The 21,712-nt window shown below is 44.3% G+C and overlaps 1 protein-coding gene across 1 annotated transcript in view; it reads left to right on the forward strand.

Moving 5' to 3' along the window:
* The first annotated feature begins 437 nt into the window (after window positions 1–437).
* TUFM (Tu translation elongation factor, mitochondrial) overlaps window positions 438–21,712 on the forward strand; it is a 94,867-nt gene continuing 73,592 nt past the window's right edge. The window contains exons 1-2 of the mRNA XM_085618989.1: window positions 438–554; window positions 11,695–11,741. Of these exons, the coding sequence (XP_085475115.1) occupies window positions 515–554; window positions 11,695–11,741 (87 nt within the window). The 5' untranslated portion in view covers window positions 438–514. The remainder of the gene's footprint in view (window positions 555–11,694; window positions 11,742–21,712) is intronic.

The following is a 21,712-nucleotide window of genomic DNA, read 5'->3' on the forward strand; positions in this document are numbered from 1 at the left end:
AAAGGATCCCACTTTTTTCAACCCACCAAAACCCTGTAGTGCATACCGCAGAAAGTATGAGAGATTGTTTTGTATTTCTATTAAGAATTATAATTAGCTCTATATTTTCACTTATTGTAGTCTCACTTCGGTACTGACAATTACTCACTATTTTAGCTCATCCTCTTTGCCAAGGAAATATAAAGTACCAATATATTTTTTAGATTTGCAATACTTATTTGGGGAATGTAATCGCATGCTATACAGCAATAAAACGTTATCCTATTTATGATTATGACCCAACCGTGGTCTGTTTCTAGACCTATCTACCTTTTAGAAATTAGGAGCCCTTTCCAAAGTAGAGTGAGAGGGCATACGTTATTCGCCAGGTTTGTGGTGTAATTTGTGTGTTCTCGAATGCGTCGTCTATCTTTTGTTTTGAGCGGTGGCTGGGTTGTGAAACTGTTTCTACTTCGATGGCTGAATGCGGAAATGAAATTCCATGGGATAGACGTCACGTCCTGTCTGATCCAAAATGGCGGCGCGCATGATGCTGGTGAGAAGCCGAGGGGTCGGTAAGTTAAGGGTCATTAAAAGGGTATTACGGGACGGGAGATGAGGATTGTGCGATGCCTATGTCAGGACAGGAAATCTTGCAACCCTAAATGTATTATTACTTTAGCAGAACCCTTTCATCGTTTCCACCAGCTTTTCACCCCAACGTGCTACTACCATTGCAGAATTAGACACCACCAGAATACTATCTTAAATAGCCCTCGCCGCCAGCTCTTACTTAGCCAATACTTCTGTTTGCCAACTTGATTTTTAACAGCCCCTCTCACCACCTAAATCCCTGTACTCGTCACCCAAGGACTACAACCGACTACACTATCATTTCCAATGCCATCATCACCTGTGCCTGCCACCCCTTTGCACCCCCACGTCAATGTACCACCCACATTCGGTTTACCAAAGATTGACGAGTGGAACTACGACCCGGAAATAACGGTGGTCACTATAGGGCGGCAGGTACGCCAACCCCGCTTAGGAACGCAATGAGACGGTGTCGCTGAAGTGATGTACTCCACATTTTTAAAACTCTGAAGCGCAAGCAATACACCTGGATTGTTCATTCAGATTTTCATTTAAATACAGGATAAAAAACCTCCAAAGGAAGCGCTACCCCAGTATAAGTCAGTTAAAGAAGAAAAAGGTTCATTCATAATTACATAAACCAAGACTAATTCCCAAAATATTAGCAGTTCTCCTACATTCCACTGAACTGTTGAGCTTCCACAAACCCGAAGTTTAAATACATTTTCACATATCACGTTACACACCTGAACAATGGACACTTTTCCTAAAGATTGTACATATAAATGGTTTAATGGCTGATCAAACATCTTCATACTTAGACAGTGATACCAAGTCAACGATGCAGTATTTTCTTTATTTATATTTCAAAGTATTTTATTGATTTTTATAAACAAGACATCAGCATTTCTGTTCCCAGGTTAGCCAATCGTAGTTTGTATAGCAGTGTTAGCAGTCACTTCGATACATATGCTTAGCTAACCCCACCTGACGTGGTTTGGTGAGGACAAGAAGAAAAAAAAAAGGATGAAATAAAAAAGCAGAAGAGAAAGAAGGGTGCAAGGAAGGTTCTGTACTTGTGAGGCGTATAGGCCCGTGACCTGGCCTCCACGTCAATGGCTTGCTCCTGGCGAGGTAGGGAGACACGTCGGTCCAACCGCTTCGTAGAGCCCTAGTGATTGCGCTCATTTGCATTATTTTTGCCGCACTTAACGGGGCAGGGGGGTGTGTCACTGGGGTGGATTGGTCTCATGGGGGTTCGTAGAAGTCTAGGTATGTGTTGAGTGAGTTCCACATCCCTCTGGATGCTGGTTTCCAGGGAGAGTTCTGTAGTGAAATGTTGTCCGCACCTCCGAGGTGCGTAATCCAGTTGAGCCATCCCTTGTATGAGATCTTAATTGTGTCCTTCCAATTGGCTAGGACCATTTTCACTGCTGCGGTCAGCAGAAGGTCAAGTAGGTCCTTATCGAGCTCTGATCTTAGTTCTCTGGTCATGAATGCGGTGGCGAGGGAGGATAATTCAGTTGTTAGTGTACAGCCCAGTACCCTGTTTATAAACCCAAAGATTTTCTTCCAGTACGTTTTGAGAGTTGGACATTGGTAGATAAGGTGTGCTAGATCCCCTTTTTCCTTGCTACAGTTCCAGCATAGCTCCTTGTCCCTGAGACCTAGCGAGAATAAGCGTGCTGGTGTTCAAAAGGCCTTGTGGAGTAGCCAACATTTTGTCTGTGAGAGCACTGGTGAGATTTTATTGCGTGAGGCAGAAGCCCATAGTGTTGCCAACTCTTGTTCGTCCATTGTTTGTTTAATTTGTTTTTCCCAGTAGTTAATTGTCTTAGTGTTAAGATTGGTGGAATTTGGTGGAATTTGGGTGTAGGAGTTTGTATAGGTGTTAGACCTAGTGTCCAAGTCTGTTGATGTTTGCCATGTACTGGGATATTGACGGCTGTACGTGCAATGGTTTGCTTTTGGACAGGGCCGTTTTGATTTTCAAAAAGTTGTAGAATTCAATCTCTACTAGGTTATGTCTGGACTTCAGTTCTGCAAACGTGGCGGGATACGCTCCCTCTTCTAGTTGGTATGGGTGGTGAAAGCCTTTCTCTATCCATGTGTCGAAGACTAGGCATTTCCCCTTGTATAGGATCCTACTGTTGGCCCAGAGTGATTACAGTTTAGAGCCCCTAATGCTGTTTTCCATTTTCTTATCTATCTTAAGTAAGGCCATTTTTGTGTTTTTAAAGATGGACGTGGAGGCGTGGTTATGTCTATTATCTGTTAACGGTGCCAGGGGTTTCAGGTTGTTTAGTATGGCCCTCTCTACTTGTAGCCAGGCCGGTGTGTATCCGTTAGGGGGAGATATCCAGTAAGAGCCTTGCTTTGCTATAAAAGCTATTTGGAGTATCCTGAAGTCTGCTAGGTTTACCCCCCCCCCCCCCCCCCTCTAGGTTTTTCTCTAATCTTAGTTTTTTTATGCTTATTTGCGCTTTCTTCCCTCTCCATTGGCATTTGGAGATCAGGATGTCTATCTTGCGGTGGAAGTCATCTATGAGTAGGAGTGGGAGCATACTGATCAGGTAGTTAATCATTGGGGTGATCATCATTTTGATTGTCTCAATTCGGTCCCACCACGTTATGAATTTTGGGGACCGGCCTCCAGGAGTTTCTTTATCTTTTCTAGCAATAATTTCTCGTTGTGGCCTAGTGTGCTCATTAAGTCACACCCAAAGTGTATTCCTAGGTATTTGACAAATCCTGTTTGCCAGGTTAGCCCTGACCCCCCTAGGACGTCCGTGGTGCAGTGGATGTTCAGGGCTTTACATTCTGATTTGTCCCTGTTGAGCTTGTATCCTGAATGCCCGAAGTATTCCCCTATGGTGTCTATCAGGGCCTCAATTGATGTCTTCGGTTGCTCCATTACTATTAGTATGTCACCTGCGTATGCGGCGAGTTTTTTTCTACGCCATTGACATCCACCCCTTTTATCTTTTTGTTTATCTTGATGTCACGGATTAGGGGCTCCATTGCAAGCAAAAATAGCGAGGGGGGACAGTGGGCAGCCCTGTCTTATTCCCCGCTGTAGTGTGAGAGGTTCGGAGAGTGACCCGTTAATGACAATACAGGCTTTTGGGTCCCCATACAGGGCCATCACCATCCGTATATACCCTTGCCCTAGGTTCAACAATTGCATGCATCGCTCCAGGAAGGACCAGGAAACTCTATCAAAGGCCTTCTCGGCATCAAGGGTAATGGCTACTGCTGGCTCTGCTTTTGTGGCCGTATGGTCCAGTATGTGGCAGAGAAATCTAGTATTGTCGTTAGACATCCGTGTACGTAGGAAACCCACCTGGGAATTGCTTATCAGGTTGGGTAGGACGGAGTTGAGTCTGGTGCCTAAGATTTTTGCGTAAATTTTGCAGTCCACATTAATAAGGGATATGGGTCTGTAGTTGTTGGGTGACAGATGGTCCTTTCCCTCCTTTGGGATCACTATTATGTTTGCTTCTAACATGGTTTGGGACACAGTCCCTCTATCTGCACAGTGATTATAGACCCGCTTCATGGTAGGTTTCAGCTACTCTCAGCTTTAGGTTAATACATGAGTGGTCTGAAACGAATCTAGGCGCTATGTCTGAGTGTTCTATTAGGTGTGTGTGGGGCCCTGAGATCAGAATGTAGTCTATCCTGCTGTACGAGTTGTGTGGGTTGGAGTAGAATGTATAGTCCCTAGTGTCGGGGTGCTAGAGGCGCCAAGGGTCCTTGAGGTTAAATTTAGAGCAAATGTTTTTGAGTGTGGTGTGTGCTTTAGTCGTCTGATATTCGCAAGGTGATTGTCTATCTAATATATGGTCCAGTGGTATTTTACATGCCACCCCAATTGTAATCGCTAGACTAGGCATGAACCTCACATTCCCCCAAAAAACACCATGCGAAAGCAGCTCCTGTAGCGCATCACTTCCACAACCACACCATCATACAGAACATTAAAGTAGCAGCTCGCACACCATACTTGCACGCCGGTCCGGTCTCGGCTCCACCCGAAAGATACTGTAGACACTGGAATCATACACCCTCGGTTATCCGATGTCGTCTTTTTTTTTGTTTTACATTATTATTTACTGTTGTTGGATGAGGTTGAACTGTTAAAAAAAAAAAGAAAAAATATGTCTAATGCACAGACTTGACATTGGAATGCCCATTGATATATTTACTTATGACACGTTTTATGATGCAATTCTAGAGTTGGATCTCCTTGCGAAATGTACTTAGCAGTATGCATTGATGTTCTTACGAATTGCCCTCGCTGCCATGGAGAGGCGTACTTAGCACCTTCACCCTGGCCCTCCACTGGAGATGACAGAATGCGGGCTGTAGGAGCCCGAAGGGACTTGTATACGTAAATGTAACCCCCACGCCCCAGGCATGGCTGACAATGAAGTAAAATGACGGAAATGTTTTGAGTTATATGCAAAGTGTTCAGGAACAAGTGATATCGTTGACGTATTGATGTGCACAGCTGCTTGTGGACTAATGTACTAGAAAAGATAAAATGCAATAAAGATATAAAAAAAAAAATTATATATATATATATATGGTTCAGTGGTATATTAAAATCCTCACCACCACTATGAGGTCGTTCTGAGGGAAGCTATCTAGTTTGTGTGAAACTCCCTCCCAAAAGGTCGGGTCGTCCGTGTTTGGGCTGTATAAGTTAGCTATGCGCTGTCACTTTTCCTGAATTTGGCGGGGCCACTAAAAGAGAATTGTATGTTTTTCTTCCTCATTTTATCCCGTAAGGCAAGGAACCCTTTCCTAGTGTCCATCGTGGGTTTAGAGTAGTCCTGCGTGAAAATGATCTTCTGCCCATTCCATGTGATCTGGTGGTTTTTACGTGCAAAGTTGAAGATGGCTTCCGTGTGCTGTGACCTCCGAGGTTTGTAGATTATTGGTCGGGCCGCAGTCCTTGTTGTGGATCTGAAGGCAGGGACTCTATATGCGCTGTCAAGCTAATTCGAGTTAGCGAGTTTCTTCAGAAAGCTAAAACAGAAAGCTTTTTTCGAAGGAAAAGAAGAAGCTGCATCTGATATCAGCAAGGGCGATACTGGCCTAAGAACAAAATCTACTTTCACACCTCCACCCCATGCAATACAAGCTGAAATCACTGCTTTCGAACAGGCGGTCTATCTTGAAATAGAACCTCTTGAAGAACCAAGGCAATTCAAGAATTTGACTGCATCTGAATTCGAGGCACTCGACAAACTAAAAACAAACGCCATGATAACTATCAAACCTGCCGATAAAGGTGGGGGCGTAGTGATTCTGAACACCGTGGACTATGATAATGAATGCCAGCGCCTTCTGGCCGATAGGAAACATTTTCAACCACTGACCCTACACCGGAGCTTAGGGCCCGCATCTCGGCCATAGTGAGTGAGGCAGAAGAGAATGACCACAAAACATGAGGCAGAATTTCTGACAGAAGGGGACAATGTAGTGCCATACTTTTATACACTACCGAAGATACATAAAAACAGATTCTATACCCCCCCCCCCCCCCTCTCCGGGACATCCAATCATCTCAGAGATAGGCTCCTTACTTGAACCTCTGTCGCACTTCTGCGATTTTTTTCTGAAACCTCTGGTTCAGCAAACCACTACCCACCTTAAGGACACCAAGAATCTCCTTAACTTGCTCCAAGAACTACCTATCAATACTGAATCCACCATACTTGTAACCCTCGATATCGAGAGCCTTTATACCAGCATCCCCCAGGCCGATACCATCAGGGTCCTGGGGGAAGCCCTGGACAACACCACCTGGGAATACCAGACACCCAAGACATTTATATTGGAATGTGCCACTTTGACACTAAAACACAATTTTTTTTTTAACACAAAGGTGACCTGTACCTCCAGTCTACCGGAACTTCAATGGGCAGCACTTTTGCCCCGAGTGTGGCGGGCCTTTACGTCCATGACTATGAACATAAATTCATCCAAAGTGCTGACAACCCATATGCCTCTTCCATCAGTTTCTGGAAAAGGTACATAGACGACATTCTTCTGGTATGGCAGGGATCAGAGACAGACCTCATGTCTTTTTTACAATGGATCCACACGTTAGACCTTAATCTGAAATTCACACACACTTTCAGTTGTCATGAAGCAGTGTTCCTTGATGTAGTCATTACAAAATCCAATGGGTGCCTTACAACAAAAACCCCATTGTAAACCTACGGCTAGGAACAACCTCCTGGAATTCTCCAGCTTCCACCCAAGATCCTTAAGGAAAAATTTACCCTATGGACAGTATTTACGGGTCAGGAGAAACTGTAGCAGTCTGAATGACTTTCGGAGTCAGTCCTCTGACTTAACTACCAAATTAAAGCATAGGGGTTACCCGGACAGAATCCTAAACGAAGGCTACAAAAGGGCAAGGAATCAGCCAAGAGAGGCACTGCATGAAGAAAATCCAAGAGAAATCCAAGAAATACCCCTGACGTGTGTCACGACCTTTAGCAGTGTATCCAACACAGTGAAAAAGGTCATTAATAAACACTGGGGCATACTTACCAGTAACAATAGACAATGGGAAAAACACTTTTTTAATTTAAAAAGGGATGCAGTCTCAAGGACACCTTGGTCCATACTCGTCCGAGAAGTCAACCTAACAGCGTCTTCCCTTCTATAACTGAGTCATGGGGCCCTGCCAAAAATTACGGGCCAATTCGCTTGTGCTAACTGTAGCATTTGTCACCTCACTACGCACACCAGAAGTCTTAGACCTTGAACCAGGAAAATCCTGGACACAACGTGCCCACACCAATTGTAACTCCGCAAATGTGGTCTATTTGATCACTTGTCCATGTGGGTTCCGGTACGTGGGCATGACCACACGCAAAGTAAATTTGCGTGTGTGCGAACGTCGGAGTAACATCAGGTGTGAAAGAGTCACCACCAAACTGAGCGAGCATTTCACACAACCACACAACCAATGATTTAAGGTGGACAGTGATTGAGCAAGTCCAAGGACAGAGAAATACTCAAACAATCCTCTTTGAGAAAGAACAGCGGTGGATGTACCGGCTGAACACACACAAGCAAGGATTAAATGACAACATCCCGTGGGCAACGGCCCTGCAACGTTAATTGAGTGCGCTGTCTCTCCCCACGGGTTGCCTGTCCACACAACACAGTCTGTCTGGCTATTTAAAACCATTTACTTCTCCCCATTACAGTGTCTGTGCCCCCCCCTTTTTAGGCAGGTTGGTCTTACTCCTCACCTATTCCTAAACAGAGTGTCGTAGGATCGCAATATCCAATAATCTTGGATGACCAGTTTAGCTGGTCTTTTCTCCTTTTTTCTCCCCTCTTTTTTTCCTTTTTTTTCTTCCTCCCTTTTCTTCGTCCTTCTTTCTCCTCTTCTTCCCTAATCAAACCCCCCCCCCTCTTTCTTTCCACCCCCCCCTTTTTTTTTTTTTTTTTGGATGTATTCGAGCCGCTTTTTTTTACTATCTCCATGCGAGCACAACCATCTATGGGCTGCCTGTGTTTCAGTGTGACTGCCGATAAATCTTGAATTATTGAGGCAATTTGGGACGATACACAATTTTTATTGTGTTTATTAGGCTTTCACGCATAATATAGCCACGAGTGCCCCCATCGGCCGCAGCAATACCGCTGATGCTCCGTCAATCCTTTTGACAGCGTGGGGTAGCACGTAATGTATTCAGTGTTTATCAACACTCCTCTCGGCCTCGCTCTGCCATATTCAGCCACGAGTGCCCCCATTGGCCACAAGGATGTGTACCTAGCCACCTCCTGTCTTGTTTGGCTGCCTTTGTTCAGCCTTGAGATACGAGTATCTCTATTGGCTCTAACGACCATGTGATCGCTTCACCACTCACGCAGCCGGTGCCGCCCAGCCTTTCTCCGGTTTCGGTGATTTCTTTCACCTGCATCTATAAATTGTGTCGACCGACCCCGTTACTTTACCATCGGGGTCCGGCTTCTTGAGGTATTGCGCAGGTACCGAGCGGGTGCCTAGCAGCGAAGGCATGAGTTTCACGGCAATTACAGAAGGAGCTAAGTACCCGCGCCATTTATCCTTGCAGTAATTAACCCCTTTCCTCTTACACCACCTCCCCCCTTCTCTCCCTCCCCTCCGTCCGCTTTCCTCCCCCCCCCCCCCCTTCCGCCTTCCCCTCTCCCCCCCCCCCCCCCCTTCTTCTTGTGATTTTAGGGTGTGCCACTGTGCTACCACCCCCCTCCCGAGACCCATGGTGTAATTATTGGTTACACTCCATGTAAGATATGTTTTGACATTGTTACCATCAGTGCCCAGCGACACTGTTTCTGGATTTATATAGCATCCATAGTCCACCAGGCTAATCGCTGTAGGCAAACGCCGCTTTGGGCATACGGGGCGTGACACCCCCTTTTGTTTTTTGTTTAAAATTTTTATTCATCATGTTTACATTTGAGTGCACTTGTTTCATCACAGCAGCACGTCTGGCTAGTGTTAAGGTTCAAGTGCATCACAATGAGCACAAGTGTCTGTATGTACGTCTCCTGAACAAACTGATGAAAATAACGCCTAATTGCTGTTCCTTTCTTCTTTTCGTTTGTTTGTCTATATTTGTTAAATTCACAATTCTATTCAGAATAAACTCGGTTCCTCTCATACACTAGATCCTAGTGAATGTGGCTCCTCTCAATACGAGGCTGATTAAACGATTTTTGTTTTAATAATTTTTCACATTTACACCTATGGTCAGGGTGGGCCAACACCGCCAAGGTTCACCTTTTTTACCGGTCCTGAAGAATGCCTCATTAATGATTATATTTAGGCAGAAACATGTTGACAAAACACTAGTGGATAGGGCTAGACAATTTATCTAGCCAGTATATCCCTCACTTTGTTTTTATACATGTCTGATTGGCTATTAATAAAATTTATTTTGTGACACAATCTAGACTTTTTTAACTCACTTTCGCTTTAACTGAACACAAAAAAAAAAACAGCTCCACAGTAATTCTGGCGTCGAAGCACACCAGGGTGGCATTCGGCCTCTCCTGGTGGGGCCCGATGATGAAGCATGTCACCAACCAGGTTGGTGAGTGAGGGCTTTATTAAGAACCTATTTGGATTCTTCACTTGTGCTCTATTTATATGCTAAACAAATGAGTACACTCTTCTGTTGTTTTTGGCACTAAGAAAATACTTAAAGTATTATTGGTGGCCTGGCATGGATGTTGCTCTTGAACAATTGTAAATAAATGTTCGGAATGCTTCGTGTCTGATAAAAACTGGAAACTCAATAAGCTGAAAGCTAGTATAATAACCTTTTACCGGAACAAACTTGTTTCAAAGTTGCAATTGATTTTTCAGGACCGTTTCAAGTGTTGTCATAAGACATTACATTTTTGCTTGTGCTTACTGATTATTATTCTAAATGGATATTTTATGAATTTGTTTCCATGCCTACCACTGACATTTGTATTGATTTCTTTTTAGAAAAGGTCTTTACTAGTGAAGGAATTCCTAAAATACTTGTTTCTGACAATGGCACTCATTTTGTGTCCAAAAGAATGATGTTCTTTTTGGAGAAGTATAACATCAAACATGAGAAAACGCCTCTTTAATTTCCAGTGGCAAATGGATTAGTGGAAATACTTTTTAAAAAGAATCCGCATTAGCATCCAGGTTAGATGTATGCACGTTTTTACATAAGAAAGTTTGGAGCTATCTTAATACCCATCATTTCGTCACAGGATTTTCACCATTCTTCTACTAAGAGGAAAAGATTTGCTCCTAGATCGGTTGATGTTTCGGGTCCACATTTGGTTGAAAAGGGGTTAAAACACATTCTAGTGTTTATGGTTGTGTTAGGGAAAATTTCAGTTGCAGATACAAAATGGCTCCGAGTGATGCTGAAATGGTGCAAAAAAGTAAGAAAAAATATAGAAATATGAGACTGGGTGTTTGTTAAAACAGTAGTTAAAGGAGAGTAACTTTTCAGATCCCACACAACTTGTATGCCTCGCACGGTCTGCTGTTTTACTTAAAGGTCGTGGGTGGTAAAATAAGGGTGGTGTTGTATGCATTAAACTGTTCCAGAAGGAGCTGAATGAGAAGAAGAAACAAGTCCATCATAATCTTGAGAATAGTTGTGTTATGTGGAATATAGGGCATGTTAAGAAAAGCTCTGCTTCTGGAACTCCTGAATGTGTTGTTACAAGTATCCCTGACAGCCTGATTGATTGAATGTTGAGTGATCTGGAAGAGACTGGTGGAAAAGGAGAGTCAGTAGGTGCCAGTAATCTCAACACAAATGTGTGTGATTCTCTTATTTTTGGAGAGTCAGTAAGTGTGAGTAATCACAACCCTACTGTTTTTGGTTCATCTGTTTCACTTTCCACAGGTAATGATACTAGGAGGAATATCATGTTGCCTGTAAAGTACAAATATTATCATTTATATTGACTTTTTTTTTAGTTTCTCTTGCCATGTATATTCCTTATGCATTTGTAGGTTATTTGTAGACTTTGATATCTTTTGGTTGTATTAAGTTTTTTCCTTCTGTTTTCTGTTAGGAAAGGGAGATGTGGTATTGGGGCTGTTGTACATGTTGTGCACGTGTATATGTTGTGCACGAGCTGGGTACATATTGTGTAAGCCTGTGTGTTTAGATTCAATTTTATGTGTTTGTCTTCTTTTGCCTTGGTTGCTGCTGCTCTCCGTCCAACATTCCAACTAGATTATCGGTCTGGACAGCAGCATTTCCAGAAGGTTCCTGCCTGCTCTTCATGGGCATTGGTATTCTACTTAATAAACTTACGCTTGCACAAGACAGTTTCTTGGTGTGAGATTTATGTGACCTCTGGACACCACAGTATGGTTACATGAGAGAGGGAGAGAAACTGACGCAATTAATTGTACTGAATCTGTCTCTCAAAACAGGGACGTGTATTAAATTTGTAGAAATGTGTCTGGACGCTGAGATTGAGTTCCAAAAACTGGGAATATTCTGGAAAATCTTAAATCTTTGTGCACCCTCCTGTTAACTTAATGTGCCTATTTGTTAAGTTAATCTCATTTGTGATTTTTGTCTTTTCTTTTAGTTTTAGGAAGGACAGTTTCCAACTTTCTGCATAGCAGCCTCCAGGCGGTGAGTCTTTGTTGCCATTGATGCCTCATTTTGTACTCTTGTGTGTTTTGTCTTTATGCTGGTGAAGTATGCAGGGCTGAGCATTCATTGGTTTGGTGATGGTTGGTTTAGTACATAATCTCAAAGGGAAAGGAGGAACATGACATGGAGGAAGCCCTCTTTAAAGATCTCCTGTGTACCTTGTGTATATTTTGCAGGAGCACATGGGTCTTCCTCTTGGTGGGAATAGCTATTTTCTAAGCTTTAGAGGAAAGGGAATCAAGATTTTATTAAAGACAGCGAGGCTCAGATTATATGCAGTCTCTTTTAATGAGCTCCACAAACGCACCACAGTACATAGCAACATGATCAACTTTCAAAGGCATTTTAATCCTTCTGGAACTGTCTCTTTGCAGATTTCAGATAATATATTGAATCCAAACAGAAAATGATAAGGCCCATCCCCTTCTCCTAAGACTTCTCCGAAAGTCTTTAATCTAGAAGCACCATTGGCTCTGCCCTGAACATAGTCCTCCTTCACTAACCTGCAAACAAACCACATATCTGCTATGAACATATACAGAAATTACCCGAGTGCCTAGTCACCAGAAGAACCCCATGAGAGTGAGAAGCAGAAATGTTTGTTACACATGACTAATGTACACACTATCATTCTGTTTAGTATTCTTCAAGGATGGGAGGGTCACCAAGAGAGGGATATTCTGAGCCTCCATGTATTTAATTACATCTTGTTTTTCTTTACACTATCGCTGGAAAATCACAAATTAAAATATCAAGATTGAATGCTGTGTGTGAGGAAATGGTGTGTATAGTGTGGTATGATTGTGTGTTCTCACCATATAATAAATACACTTACCAACCCCTTTAGAACCATTAGGTTTCATTCGTCAAACCTTCAGCTCAACTCTCGGTAACTGTGGCTCTGAGCAGCAAGGCTTACACAAAGGAACAAGTGTAAAGTATTTAAACAGCACCAAAGCAATTGAAGAAGAAATCAACAAGACCGCAAAGAAATATGATGCCAATTTATAAAAAATATACTCTTTTAATGTATTTTCAGACACTACAATGAAAAAATTAGCAGAGTGTTCCGTAGCAATAGAATTTACAAGGTATATTTAATCAAAGCAGTTCATTCAACAGCCAACGAGCATTGGCAAATTCAACAAATTTGATACTTTTTCACCAAAAAGGGGGGCTAGTTGTAATGTTGTCACTTAAGTCAATCAAATCTAGTAGGGAGCCATTCATGGGGACCAGCAAGGTCTTTGGAATCCGTTACCTCTACAGGCGAAGCAGTCTCCAGGAAGTTCCAAGCACTTTATCCCCTTTTGCAGTGAATTCCAATGGAATTGGTGCTGATGCAAGGGATGCTGAAGATGCTCAAGGATATGGTGCGGTCGATGGGGGTCTTCCTGAGATTATTCCTTGGTCCATGAAGGGGGTGAGGTCCTCGTTAAAGGGTCGGGGTCCCTCAAAGTCCTCTTGGGGCTAGCAGAAGTCCAGTTGCCACTGGGCTACTGGTCCTCTGGTATTGCGGTCACAGCCAAATCCTTCCCTGGGTGATAACTCTGCTTCTGGGCGACCAAGCTGCGCTCCGATGACTCTACCGGGCTCAGGGAGTTTGGGTGCAACTTTAAGCATCAGGTCCTGGTCTCTGGTGCTGCACAGCGACATATGGCGGCAGCTTGAAGATTCTGGACTACCTACTTGCCTCAGCAGGCTTCTCAGCTGCTGTGTCCCAGTGTTGTGAACAGGAGGCCAGCTCCATGACTTTTAGTCTTTTGGCTTTGTCTGGGCACTGGAGACTACTTCTTCTCGAGCAGGACACAGCAGGCACAGTCTCTATCCTTTGCCGGTCACCAGATTCAGCTGGTGCAGTCCACTTTGGTGCAGACTCTCCTTGCCGGTGTCACTGTGCAGCAGGGCAGTCCTTCTTCGGTCCTTCTTCCACTCCAGACAAGATCTGAGTTCTGGGTGGATTCCTATATTGCGGCTACTGCAGGCTCAGCGGATAGAGGCATAAAAACATTATGGCCAAGTCCGAACAGACAATGCAACTATCCAGCGATCTTTGTTGAGGTTACTAGCAAAGTTTGGCCTTCTCTACAGAAATGGTGGAACTCCAGCAACGTGTCTCTGACCGGTACGATGTGGGATCAGCGGCAAAAAGTCCATTGAGGGTCATGATTGTACTTGGACTCAATGCAATCTAAAATTAAGGACTTAGAAAATCGACCAAGACGAAACAACCTCCGTGTTTTTGGCATACTAGAAGGGAAAGACGGTGACGATCCCACATCAATTCATGGTAAAGCTGTTAGGGGAAGCATTTCTCGAATTTGATGCCTGGGACATGGACTCTAAGATCCGAAGGGTGCATAGGCTTTCTATTAATTGGGTCAACAAAACGAATTCCTCCAGTGCCAGGCCAGTGAACTCTCGCTCCAACCTGATATACATCAGCAATTTTCTCTTAACACACATGCTATTTCTATTAAAGCTCAACCCATCTCGCCTGTGGTGGTTGATTCCATGTCCATTTCAGGCCGCTCAGATCTTTGTAAATCTGCGATGGACATGCGCTAGAAAGTTCGTCAACTCATTGATCCGCTAAAGGCTGTCGAGTTTGGAGTCCAGGATTATTCTGAGGTTGTGTGTCCGTGGGATAGGATGACTCCCCGATGGCGGGGGCCACCAGGAGTTGTTCCAGGCGTCGGGGTGTGGGCTCATGATGAGTACTTCGGTTTTGTCTGTGTAGAGCTGTAGGCAGCTGTTCTTCATCCACCTGGCGACCCCGTCCATTCCTTCTTGAAAGTTGTGTTTAGAGATGTTGGGTTTGTTAGATAGGGAGAGGATGAGTTGGGTGTCGTCTGAGTTGGATACAATGTTGAGTCCATGGGGTCTGATGATGGGTGCGAGCTGGGCCAAGTAGATGTTGAACAGAGTGGGGCTGATGGAGGATCCTTGAGGAACTCTGCAGGTGGTCGGTGTGGGGTCGAGAGGAAGAATGGGAGTCTGACCCGCTGCGTTCTGCCGGAGAGGAATGAGAGGATCCCGTCGAGGGCCTTGTTCCGGATCCCTGCATTGTGGAGTCTGTTGGGCTAGGGTGCGGTGAGAGACTGTGTCGAAGGCTGCGGAGAGGTCCAGGAGGGTGAGGGCCACAGTCTCCTCTCTGTCGAGGAGGGAGCGTATGTCATCTGTTGAGGTGAGGAGGGCGGTTTTGGTCCTGTGGTTTTTCCTGAAGCCGAATTGGGAGGTGTTGAGGATGTTGTTTTCTTCAATGAAGGCGGCGAGCTGGCTGTTGACAGCTTTTTTTAATGACTTTCACCTGGTACAGGAGTAGGGAGATGGGTCTGAAGTTTTTGAGGTCGGTGGGATCTGCTGAGGGTTTTTTCAGCAGCGAGTTGAACTCTGCGTGTTTCCAGTTGTCTGGGAAGGAGTCCTTCTCGAAGGAGCGGTTGATGGTTCGTTGTAGCTCGGGGGTGATGATGTTGGAGATGTTTTGGTGCTTCGCCATATCATTTCGCGGCGACTGCAGGTTTGTCTGGATTCTCGGAGTTCGGTGGTGAACCAGCTGGGTCTCTTGGTAGTTTTCTTGACGGGCGATGGTGTTGGCGCCGTTGGCCATCCAATTGTGCAGGGTAAGGGCTTCAGTGGTTGGGTTATTGTCCGTGGCGGTTGGAGTGGAGCTGCTGAGGGAGGTGATGAGCTGGTCGTCGGGAATCTTGTTCCAGTCCTGCGCGGGAGCTGGAGTGGAGGTTTGCGGGTGGTGGTTGTCTTGAAGGTGAAGTGGATGCAGCGATGGTCCATCCATGGGAGTTTGGAGTTGTGGCTGAAGGTGGTGGAGTTTCCTGCTGTGAAGATGGGGTCAAGGATGTGTCCTGCCGTGTGTGTGTGTGGGTTCTGGTATGATCTGTTTGAGTCTGAAGGGGTGTCCAGGAGGGAGGTGGAGTTGCGGTCTTGGAGGTTGTCAAGGTGGAAGTTGAGGTCTCCCAGCAAGGTGTAGTCGGTGGAGGTGATTATGTCGGTTAAAGGTGCGCGGGGTCCAGGCGGTCTGTAAGTGAGGGTGCCTCGGAGGGTGGTGGTAGGGTTGGTCTGTGAAGATGTTCCATCAGGTTTGTGGGCTCGTCGGTGTGGGTGCTTAAGCGGAGGTTGGATTTGTGAGCGATGGCCATGCCTCCTCCAGGGGGGTTGGGAGCAGTCCTTCCGAGTGATCTACTCACTTGTCTGCATAGCCACCTAAGAAGTCATTAATTGGCACTGTCTACTATGGTTTTTGCCAGTATATGGTCAACGAAAGTCATGGAGTAAGGCTCTGTCTGACTAAATATTACCTTCTGAAGTTCTTGCCGCCTTAGAGACTGTGGAGGGTTCTGTACATTCCTTTAATTTAAAATGTCAACAATAAAAAAATACATGCATGTTATACTACACTCCTGATGGAATTACAAGGTGGACTGGGATCTGCAGGAAGGATAATACCTAGTTCTCCAATTGTGGTTGTATGGTGGCCGGTATTTTACATCTGTGTGCTGCTTGTCCTAACCTGTTGGAGTTCTGGACAGGTGTGAGCCAGCTTTCTAGATTGTACACTTTCCACGACACACAGTTCACATATAAGGAGATTATGCTAGGCTATAGAGTGGAAGCCAAAACAAATGCTATCTATAATCATTGTGCCGGCCAGGCTCTACATTGTCAGAGCTTGGATTTCTCCAACGCCTCCTAGCATAGCTTAGTGGTGGGCAATTATGCAGCAAATATGAGTTGGAATTAACACTGGCTAAATGAAGGGGGGCTCGATCGATCAAAAAATATGATCTTATTTTGGCTAGAATCAGTTGGCATGCACATGCCAATGTCAACCTCATTACTGCAAACCAATTTGCTTGACCTGATGGCTAAACAGTGTGGGTCTGTCCGAGACTATGGTAAAGTCTTTGATTGTTTTCTGATATTTGTATTATTGTCATTGCTGATTAGATATGCTGTAAGTATCCAGCTGGCTTTGCACTCGCATTTGTTTCTTTTCTCATCTTTTTTTCTTCCTCTTCGTTTTTCTTCCGCCACTATCCTACACATTTAAGATGTAATTGTAATGTACTCCAAAGTTCGGGCTAACCCTTAGCCTAATTTATTATATGTTTTTGTCGTGGGCTTAATTTATTTTTGGTCAATATACCAATAAACATTTTTTTTTAAAAAGCAAGTATTTTTTGTTTTAAGGAATAGTTTTCAAACATGCATTTTGAAACGTTCATGCTTCCACCCACCCTGACAATGCCAATGTGAACTATGAGGCAAGTCAGTTATGGCCACCCTTTGGATTGCCGAGTTGCTATTCTACATGGACAACATTTTAGTAAAATCAAATGCTGGACAACTTTTCGTACAGCGCACATCCTGAAGGTATGTATTAGAAGAACATATTATATGTAATAATAGAAAACTAGCATTGGCAAACCCAGTAGATTTCACCTATCCAAAATCTATTGTCTTAATGTTTTTTGCACATGTTGCAGATGACTATAATAAAGATGTGAAATAACGGAAAGAGCTACCAACTTGAGGAACTGGGTTTGAGTCTGCGTCGGCTCAACATCCTGTGATCCTTGCCAAATCATGTCATCTCCACAATGCCACAAAAAGTGTCTTCGTGTAATATACATGGTGTTCTTAGAAAGCGCTGGAATACTTTATAGAACTTTTAAGTGCTTTTTATAAAAGCTGGCCGTACTGTGAAAATAGGTGATCCATACACTTTTAAGGTATGCTTGTGTCCTAGGTGAGGAGAAAAGGAAGCCTGCGAAGTAGGAATCCCGAGAGGGGATAGAGGATGGGTCAGGAAGTGTGGTGGCCGCGGTGGAGGAGGTGGTGCTCGCACTGCATCACAGGGAGCACTGGGACGGCAGATGGTTGGTAGGGAGCAGGGAGATATCGTCCAGAGCTTGGTCCAAGTTGGGGGTAGTAGTAAAATATAACAATAATCTGTATTCAGTGGGTTTCCTAGAACTCTTGGCCCCTGTGCCGCAGCACCATTCAAATCATGGCCTTAATCCCTGCAAGGTAACTGTACTTGTGACTGCTTGTTTAGTAGTAATAAAATAGCATTAATTGTTGTTCAATGGCTTCATAGACCTTTTGGCCCCTGTACCTGCTGCAGCATTCAAATAGCCCTGGTGCCTGCAAGGACAAATTAGGAAATCATTTATATCCAGTAATACATCTGTTCCGAAAAAGGCACAGTTGTAGACAGAATACATAATTATTGTGTGGCTAAAAATAAAAGCACAAAAGCTTTCATTAAAAAGCCACTTTAAAATTCTCTAACTCTCCAAAACGAGTTGCCACAGTTGTCATAAATAAAGCATATGCTTTACACATCAAAGTGGCTCTTTGCTGTGAAAAGTTCTTATCCTGTGCTTGACAGTAAATGGACCATAAACAGTGTAAATTGCCCAAGATCACCATATGCTAGTCTGATGCCAAGACTGAAATACGGTTTTGTATTTTGTTCCTAAAAAAGCAGCTTCACAAATTAAATGGACTCACCAAAAAGAAGAGGACTTTAGCAAAAAATGTGTTCAAAGTTAAAAAGTCTCTGCAAAAATTCCAAACATGTATTTCATTTATATGCAAAACCGTTTCATCTTAGTAGTACTAGTACATCAGACTGAATCGGTGCGGTCCGCAAGCGCTCTCCTGAACTTTGCATTTGGCTTCCGTTGAAAATGGGCAAGCATTTATTTACAAGTTAATCAATTTGAAATAAACAAAGAACTAGTACATCAGACTAAATCAGTGCAAGGTTTTTTTAATGTGTAAGTGTAGGAAGCTGGATATTTATATAGTGCATCAGGCAAACTCCAATTGGTTTACAGAGGCACAAATGCTCTCTTTTGTGGTAGTTTGGGCGACCAGTTGGGCGTATCAGAGGGTGGTGCTAAGCATTTTTTGTACTCAAAGAGGCAAAAAATGAGACACATACACCCAAGAATAAATCCGAGACCAGTTGAGTAAAAATCATATTGTTAATTAAATGGTGATACCAGGAACTTCGTTATCAAGTTAGTACTTTTGCAGTTATGAATTTTTAATGTAAAGTAAAAAGGTTCAATATTATGAGTCTTTATGCAGCAATGCTTCCCTATGGGAGAAAAGGCATATGCTGCATACAGTAATTTGCGATCGGTTTCTGGGGGTCTCCTTCGGGACTTGGGGTCGTGGGGGGCTAATGTCCAAAGTACCACCAGCAGTTACTCGTTACCTGCTCTGGAGAGTCTGGTTGCAGAGAGGCTGGTTGGGCTGGTAGCTGTGCACACTATGCCAGTGGAAAGAAGGGGATCACCTAGAAGCAGGCTGCAGAGAAGGGCTTGGAGACCAGTCCAGTAGCTTGCAGCGGGGGGCTCTTGTCACAAGGGTTCCGGGGACAAGGGGTACAGCTGGGTCGTCTGTACCCAGGCTGGGGCCCTCTGGTGCAGAGTGAAATGGTTGGCTGGGCTCTGTGCGTCCTGAAGTCTTGTGTTTGTTGGTCACGCTGGGTGAAGGTGCAAAATCAGGACAACTGTACTTTTCAGGAGGTGGGTCTCTGCAGTGCTGATATCCCTTACTGGCTTCTCAGTGCTGGAGTCCGAATTGGACTCTCACAACCTTTGTTTATTGAAAGGGGTCCGGTACTCCGAGTATTAGTCCTGTTTGCCTCCGGTCGGTCCTGTGTCCTCTCACTTGGTGGGGGAACAGATGTGACCTTCAGGAGCGCAGGGTCCTCTTACTGTGGTCTGCTGCGTCTGGCTAGCCAGGGAGTGGCAACTTAGTAGATTGCACTTTGCGTTTCGGTGCCTGCAGACTGAAGGGCAGTTTGTCCTCTTCCCCTAGGGAGATTACCCGGCAATTTGTGAAGGCTGGCATTGTCTCCTTTTCGTCGAAGCAGGTCTGCCTCAGAATGAGTCGCTGCTCATGATTGTCAAGAAGTGGTGCAGGCAGGGTTTGGTTCTTAGAGTCCACAGCAGTCTTCAGTTCTTGCAGCTCTTCTTTGTCCTCTCTTCTTTATCTGTCCAATCGAATTTCCTAGTAGCAGGGGTGCCACCTAAATACTCATTTTGGGGCATTACGGGGAGTTACAGGTAGTAGCCAATTGGCTTCTTAACATTTGGGTATCTACACCCATCTCTATGACCACTTCCTATAGGAAGTGGGCATAACCCTGACCCAGAGAGCCTAATTGCACCAAAACTAAGATTGTGGAATTCTAAAAGTCTTATTCACTTCAGGTAGCCCACCTTATGGGTGTTACTAGCCTGAGATGGGACATGCCTCCTGACTTGCTAATTTTCCCACCTGTCCTGATGCCAAATGGGCCCGGGGCAGGGGGTGGCATTTCACCTGTCTGGGGAAGCCTTGGGTCGCATATCAAAGGCGGCCAAAGGCCTTTGAAGCCTCCTGCCTTGATATGCCAGGCATTGCTTCTGCCCTCATAGAGCACTGGCTATCACCTACAGGGGAGCATAAACCTGACTGTGGTGGCAGGCTGGTCTACACCAGTCAGCCAGTACACATGTCTGTAGGTTTTCTGGGGGCACCTCTAAGGTGCCCTCTGTGTGCTTGTATTAATAAATCCGTCGCTGGAATCAGTGTGGGTGTATTAATACGAGATGATTGATTCCAAACAGCTCTAGTTTTAGTGAATCCATCATGTAGCTAGGGAACTCGTAAACCCCAGTGTCCAGCACGTACTCAAAATGGCTTCCCTGTTCACCTGAAATATCGAAGAATCACTATTCTTTTAATCTTTATTTCGATCAATAAGATCATAAAAGATATGCATAACAGTAAAATTATTAAAAGCCATGGAACATGAATTGTAGTGCATTACATTGGCAATTTGTCTATTAAAATCAAGTAAAAGTACAATTCAATTAAAAATCATCAGTACAATAAATTGTAAAACTTTAAGGCAGAACTGCGACCTAGTTCATATAACGGGTACGAATGTGCCACATTGCTGTTTAAAATTTGGCTACCGCAAACACAGTTGAAGATGATACATCGGTTTTTAGTACTCTATAAGCCGTGTAACACTGTCTGAACCCTAGGTTGTTAAGCAAGGGAACAAGCCAATATTTTCTGGGTTTACTATAAGCAGTACAAAAGAATATCACGTGCATTTCGCTTTCCAGGCGATCTAGACATACAGGGCATTGCTCGGTGGACGAGGGCTGAGACCAAGTACTGGTGAAGGACCTGAGGGGGAAAGTGCCAAATCTCCACTGTAAGAATAGTTTTCTGGTCATAACAGGGCTGATTCGGTCCAGCACAAGTTCCAGGTGATATGAATCTTTAAATTGAATAAAAGAATTGGTTAAGGAACCCAACTTTGTGCTTTCTAATAGGGAAGTTAGTTTAAAATCATAATATTCTTTTGATAAGACTTTGCGTGGTACATTTCTGCAAGAATTTACAGGATCTAACCATAATTCCGGCCTTCCTAAGCTCTCGCACATTCGTTTGATATATTTTAGCCAGGGGATGTTTGCTATCTTTGGTCAGAGTAAAATCTCCTGTAACTCCATCCTGTAGCTCAAGAGCTCCGGTGTGCTCCAAATTCGACGCCAGAAATTTAGTGGCTTTAGACCCAGTTCTTCTTCGATTGATCTGAGACCAAGGTCTAGTCTCAGAGGGAGAAGCGGGGTAGTTGGAGGTAGAGCCACCAGCTGTTTGATGAATTTGTTTTCGGTGGTGTTGAGGTTTTGGGCCGGTAAATGTCCCCACATTTCCCCCCCATAGGTAACTGCACCCCTGGCCTGCATGCTGTAAATTTGAAGAAGTGTGCCAATGGGTTTGTAGGTCGCCCTGTTTGGTAACCTGCAAATACCACCCGTTAGCTGTACCAGTTTAATATTGGCCTTTGTCCGATGTGTATCCCAGGTCATATTTTGGTTGATAGTCACCCCTAGGTACTCAAATGTAAA

This window comes from Triturus cristatus, chromosome 7 (genome assembly GCF_964204655.1).
Source record: "Triturus cristatus chromosome 7, aTriCri1.1, whole genome shotgun sequence".
NCBI classification, from domain to species: Eukaryota; Metazoa; Chordata; class Amphibia; order Caudata; family Salamandridae; genus Triturus; species Triturus cristatus.